The sequence below is a fragment of the Rhododendron vialii genome, chromosome 2a, assembly GCF_030253575.1.
Source record: "Rhododendron vialii isolate Sample 1 chromosome 2a, ASM3025357v1".
Lineage (NCBI taxonomy): Eukaryota > Viridiplantae > Streptophyta > Magnoliopsida > Ericales > Ericaceae > Rhododendron > Rhododendron vialii.
In genome coordinates, this window is record NC_080558.1 from 15427043 (window position 1) to 15433855 (window position 6813).

Here is a 6813-nt window from a genome sequence, read left to right on the forward strand (position 1 = left end):
AATATCTCAAGGTCTACCAAAACCCGCGTAGAGGAGAGAGATATATATCCGTGCATCACCCCAAGTCTTGAATGCAAAATTGACTTCTCACCCACCCCATGTATTCCTTTTCCATATCCTTCTATGTTTCACACTTACTAGCGGGGTCCATCCCAATGTTAATCCTATGCGGTACCGGCCCAAATTGGTCATAAAACGGTACACATATCTTGGTGTTCTATACCGGACAAAACACCGGCCTATACCGGTTGATACCGAGCGTACCGGTCTGTATCAGCTTGTACCGGGATCTTGCCAGTACAAAAACTAGTATTTTTTTTTCCTTTGATAAAAAGGCATGAATTTTAAGGTATTTTAACAAATTTGGAGTCCATTTTATTGTATTAATCATGTTAATTTGTTATTAGACCTAGTATTAAGGTGAGTCAAGATGTTAGAATTAATTTTATTTCTCTATCTTATGTTTCTACGTTATATCGGGATAGTTTTGGGGACCCCTAAAAAAATATCTAAAAAAACATCTCAAAGTTCTCGATCAAATTTCGATGATCCGAGCCGCTCAATATAATCAGAACGTGATTTTAAGGATACAATGAGAAATCAGCAAAAAAAAATGACCGGAAAAGGCTTCATTCGAATAGTTTTTTATTGAACGGTTCAATAAAAAATTGCTCAAATCAAACCCTTTCTGGTCAGTTTTTTTGCCAATTTCACGTGGGTATCTTTAAAATCACATTCTGAACACATTGAGTAGCTCGGATCATCAAAATTTGATCGGAAACTATGAGATTGAGATTTGGGGTGTTTTTTTTAGGGGTCACGGAACCTCCTGGTATACATAAGTACGTATATTAAAAATATCAAAAAATATATATTGCAGTAAATTTGAAACGGTACCGAGATACAAACTTGAACTAGTCCAATAAAAAAAAAGGGTACGCTATGAGTTCATTCGTCTCATTTTGCCCGCTCTGTGTCTAATAATTAATAATTGAATGGATGTTGTGAAAGCAAATGGTCATTAAAGTCCAGTGGAGACAGTCCCACAAGACTTTTCATCATAGACAATATACCAACCTCTCGCACGAGGAGTGGACAATATATGGATACCAAGAACTTGAAAAGGATAATAATTGATTTCCTAGTGCATGATATGACTACAATTTCCCAAAGCAAATTAACCAACTCACAATGGCTCCGTTTTTCTTAAATTTGACTTTTTGTTTGATTGATGTTGGATTTGTAGGATGGATCATTCAACTCGGCAAGAAAAGTCTAAAAAATAAATTATGACGAAAAGCAAAAAGAACATACACTAAAGAAGAGAGTAAATACCAAATAAGGGATATATCTTTATGTAGTGTTGTTTTATATAATAATAATATTAAAAAAACTCCAATCCGTATTTTTATACTTTTTTTTGATAACTCTCGTTAAGTTGAATGATTAATTCATAAAATTAGGGAAAATAAAAATACCAAAATAAATTTTTTTGGGACAATGGACATGTATTTCTATGTGCATGCTCACGTGTTGTGTGTTCATACCTTGAAGGTGGTCAGTCCCCTTCAATAAAACGAAATCAGTCTGTGTAGTAAAATATGAACCACTAATTGTGAGATGATAAGGGGTTCAGACTAATACTTGGCATGATGGTTAGTTTCTCGTGGTTATTGGAAATGAAGTGTCGAAAAAATATGAATCAAAGTTGAATTTTTCAGAATTTGCAAAAACAAGCAGAGACTGTCCATTTAATATAAGACATAGGCTAAAATTAAATAAAAAACAAACAAACAACGTGTCTATTGGGTTATTTCTAATCAAATACTCCAAATTACTCGAAATGAATTTGGCTCTTAGCTGACTGGGCTCAATATATATATAAACAAGCATTATTTAGCAATTTCCGGAATTTTATTAAGTTTAAAAGAAAAAGAGGAAAACTGATTTGGGAAGTTGACATAAACACCCATAAGGAACAAATCAATGGGAAAAGATATTCACTTTTACTGAATCTTTTGCCAGAATAGAGAAAATAGCCCCAAGGGCTATCAAACACCACGAAGAGGAAAGAGAGATATCGGTGCATCACCTCAAGTTTTTTTTTTTTTTTTTAACACGAAAGGATAAAAAAGTAATTCCACTTATCACCTCCATTAAATAATTGCCGACCTCAACTCATGAATGCAAAATTGACCTCTCACTCATCCCGTTTATTTTTTACCCACATCCTGCTCTGTTTTCACATCTACTAGGGGGTCCATCCGTCGCATTTTCCTATTCTCTGTCGTACCATTTAAAAGGTAATCAACATTACATGTGCAAAGAAACACACAGAAGACTTTTCATATAGCTATCCAGCTCACGGCTCACTTGGATAAACTAAGTAAGAACATACCGGTTTTCCCTCACCATCCCCTTTCTTTTCAAATCAAAAGCTACTCCTTAAACCCAACCCCCCCCCCCCCCCCCCCCCAAAAAAAAAAAAAATTAATATGGCAGAGGCTGTGTTCGAACTTCTATCCATCTTCACACCCGATCTCCGAAAAGAGTTGAACTTGTTGAGCGGAGTACGGGAAGACATCGAATACATAAAAGGCGAATTCGAGCGCATGACACACTTCCTCAGAGTTGCCGATGCTATAGAAGATAGAGACCCGCAAATCAAATTATGGGTGAAGCAAGTTCGAGAAGCTGCATATGACACTGCAGATGCTCTTGACATGTACATGCTTCGCCTCAGATCTAGACATCATCAGAGCACCGGATTCAGAACGTTCGTACATAAGGTTTCTTTTTTTATTAAGACTTTAAAAGCTCGCCACCAAATTGCTTCTGAAGTGAAAGGAATCAAGTCCAGAATCATCAATATTTCTGAGGGACATCAGCGATATAGTGACATGCATGGCAAAAAAGAGCAAGGCTCAAGCTCTACTCATTCAGACATCGCATGGTATCATTGTCGTGGCGATGCTCTTCTACTCCAAGAAGCTGACCTTGTGGGCATTGACAAGCCCAAATCACACTTGATTCAGTTGCTAGTGGATGAGGATCCTCGACTCAAGGTGCTTTCTATAGCCGGAATGGGTGGATTGGGCAAAACCACCCTTACAAAAAAAGTCTACGATGACGCAACAGTGAAGAGGCACTTCCAGAACCATGCTTGGATCACTGTGTCTGAATCGTTCAAGGTTGAAGAGCTTTTAAAAGCCATGATTCAAGTTCTCTTTGAAGAAGTCAGGCAACCACTCCCACGAGGAGTGGACAGTATGGATGCAAACAGCTTGAAAGGTATAATTAATGCCTTCTTGCAGCAAAAGAGGTATGTGCTTGTTTTGGATGATGTATGGAATATTCATGCATGGGAAGTTTTAAGAATCATACTTCCTGAATGCAATTGCGGCAGTCGAGTAATTTTGACAACTAGAAATGTAGATTTAGCTTCTTTTGCTAGTGAAGAATATCATGGCATGGTGTATAATCTCAAGCCCTTGCCTCCCAAAGAGTCGTGGGCCTTGTTTTGCTCAAAAACATTCAAGGAGAATTCTTGTCCTTCATATTTGGAAGATCTTTCTAAAAAAATCTTGAAAAAATGCGAGGGGTTACCACTTGCAATAGTGGCAATTAGTGGTCTATTATCAACAAAGGAAAAGAGTGCAGACAAGTGGGAGAGGATTTATCGCGGCTTGGGTGCTGAACTAGAAGGAAATGACAAACTCATGAGCATGAAAAAGATATTGTCCCTCAGTTACTTTGATTTGCCTTACTATCTTAAGCTATGTTTTTTGTACTTGAGTATTTTTCCAGAAGATTGTCTCATTGATCACTGGAGATTAATTCGGTTGTGGGTGGCTGAAGGATTTATAGAAGTGAAAGAAGGAATGACGAAAGAAGAAGTTGCTGAGGGCTACATCAATGAGCTGATGAACAGAAGTTTAGTTCAAGTGACAGAATTCAGGCAGGATAGAAGGTTCAAAGCTTATAGGATCCATGACCTTTGGCGTGAACTGATAATTGCGAAATCGAGAGAGCAAAACATTGTCACAATTGCAAGTGAAAGAGGCAGAGTGTGGCCTGAGAAATTACGACGCCTCTCGGTCCACAATAATTTGGAAGACATTCAGCAAAACGTTTGTTTCACTCACCTTCGTTCTTTACTCATGTTCAGTGCAACACATTCATTGACCATGTTGTCAAAGGTTGCACCCTTAGGCAAGGGTGTAAGGCTACTAACGGTGTTAGACTTGAGAGGAGCACAATTGGAAACATTCCCGCATGAAGTTGTGAACCTCGTCAATCTCACTTATCTAAGTTTGAGGGCGACCAATGTAAAAATGATCCCGAAAGCAATAGGAAAGCTCAAGAAGCTAGAAACATTGGATCTGAAACATACGAATGTCATCGAGTTGCCTGATGAGATCTTGAAGCTGAAACGTCTTCGCCATCTCTTGTTGTATCGCTACAATATCGTACCCGACGGCCATTTTTATTTTCGTTTTCACGGTACAATTGGCTTCAAAGCCCCGGCGGGAATAGGAAGTTTGTTCTACTTGCAGAAACTATGTGCTATTGAAGTAAACAAAGGGAATACTAGTGGCATTCTGTTAAGAGAGGTGGGGAAGCTAACTCAACTAAGGAGATTGATCATTGTAAGGCTGCAGAAGGAAGATGGGACGGTGCTATGTTCATCACTTGAGAAGCTAAACAACCTTCGCTCGTTGTCTGTTGGGGCAGCAGAAGAAGATGAGATCATTGATTTAGATTCTTTGTCTTTGCCGCCTCGACTTCTTCAAAGACTCTATCTAAGAGGATGTTTGGAGAAGATACCGCACTGGATACCATCTCTTCACAACCTAAAACGATTACACTTAGGGTGGAGTAAGTTAAAAGCTGTTGATCCACTGCAATCCCTTCAACATTTGCCCAATTTGCTTCACCTTGGACTTCATGATGCATATGTAGGAGATGGATTATTTTTCAAGGCTGGTGGGTTTCAAAAGCTTGAACAATTGTCGTTGGCTCACTTAGTAGAATTGAAATGGGTGATAGTGGAGTCTAGCTCGATGCCTCTTCTTGAAAAGCTAAATGTTCGAGATTGTAAATTGATGATGGAGTTGCCCTCAGGTGTTGAACATTTAGCCAACCTTAAAGATCTTAACTTGATTGATATGTCTGAGACATTAATTTCGAGCTTGAATAGAAACTTGCAAGGTGGGGACTATTGGAAAATTGCACACATCCCTAAGGTTTGGATTGCACAGGACTACATATCTGCAGGTTATTGGACCGGTCGTTATCTATGATATGATAGAATGGGAGCGGATGAGGATCTTCGAGATTGGGTTATCGCCGCAAGTGATGTGCCCTTTTGCCCTCATTTTTTTTGGCATTTATGAGACCTTAAAAACTTGTTTGTGTAGTCATGTTGTGTATTTGATATTTCTTTTTCATAATTTTTTGTATGGAATTAATTACTTCCTTTATCCAGAACCTCATATTTGATATAATCAGTATGGGCCTGTGGTTGGCACACATTGATGATGGAGTTTGTCCCGCGTTGGTTAATTATCTCCTCCCAAACTAGTATGCCTGAGCGGCCTCTCCACTCCTTGCCAATTGATTTAGAGTTGGATGCTTTAACAAAAGACCCAAGCTTGAACAAAAATGGAGAATAACATACTACTGGACCGGACCTTCTCCCGTGAATTAGACAGTTTCATTCTACATTACAGCATTTCCAATCATGGCTTCAAATCTGGTGTGGCATGTACGGCAGCTCAAAAATGGCATCCCACAAACTCCACTACAAGACTGCCAATCAGGATGACTATTAATTGTAAGGTTGCATTTGAAGGTAAGACTTGGATGCCAAATTTGAAGCCCAAAATACATGCCAAATCCTATTCTGAAAAAGTTCAGTGAAACAGGGTTGTCACCTATTGGTCGAGTGATACGTTGCCCCTCACTCTTTTGTACTTCTTCCCATGTTTTTTATAGCTGTGTTGATTTGATTTAAGGGGAAAACCTGTTTTGATAACAATTAGTTGGTAGATTGAAATAATAACTTTGAGTATGCAATTTGCAGCTTTTCACTGGCATCCATAGGAAAAGTGCTTTTCTTTAGAAATGTATGTCTAACAAGTTGCCTCCCAAGGTTTTGGGATTCCTCTTCTGTACCTCATAGCATACTCTATGCATTGTGAACATACAAATCTGGTCTCTGGCCTTGTTATCTGTCGGTCCAAATAGCAACCCAAGAGAAGGTTGAATTGGATAAGATCCAAGAAAAGAAATAATTATGTTTTCTTTGTTTCCCAATGCTGGTTGAATTAGTCATAGAGACAGATCAGGCATCTGAAATTTTATATTCAATCATCTTAGGAAAAACTTCCCTAACAATATGGTTAAACAGCGCTAATTTTCAAAATAACTGAATATGTTTGGGTGAAAGTATAGATTGGGCGCTTAATATGGCAGTGCTGTTGTGTACTTTGCACAAGAGTCTTACGCATAAAGTTCCTCCCCCCTTTATATTAAATGCCAAATCTATAGGCATCAAGATCCATCATCTATGCATTGTGAAAAAACAAAATTAATCTGGTCTTTGGGCTTGTTATTTGTTGGTCCAAATAGCAATCCAAGAGGACCGGGGTGAATTGAATAAGATCTAACTGAAGAACTTTAGAGCATATAGGATCCAAGTAATTATCTTTTCGTTGTTTCCCAATGCCGGTTGAATTAGTCATAAGCATGTGAAATATTATATTCAATCATTGTAAGAAAAACTTCCCTAACAATATGGTTAACCCGCGC

General features: G+C 38.4%; 1 protein-coding gene across 1 annotated transcript; it reads left to right on the forward strand.

Moving 5' to 3' along the window:
- The first annotated feature begins 2480 nt into the window (after positions 1–2480).
- On the forward strand, positions 2481–5541 carry LOC131315865 (disease resistance protein RPM1-like). The gene has a single exon (XM_058345081.1). The coding sequence runs from the start codon at positions 2496–2498 to the stop codon at positions 5301–5303; it is 2808 nt and encodes a 935-aa protein (XP_058201064.1). The 5' UTR covers positions 2481–2495; the 3' UTR covers positions 5304–5541.
- Positions 5542–6813: the final 1272 nt, after the last annotated feature.

What these genes read in the sequence shown, in the direction of transcription:
- LOC131315865 (XM_058345081.1), top strand. Translation starts at nt 2,496, where the DNA reads ATGGCAGAGGCTGTGTTCGAACTTCTATCCATCTTCACACCCGATCTC.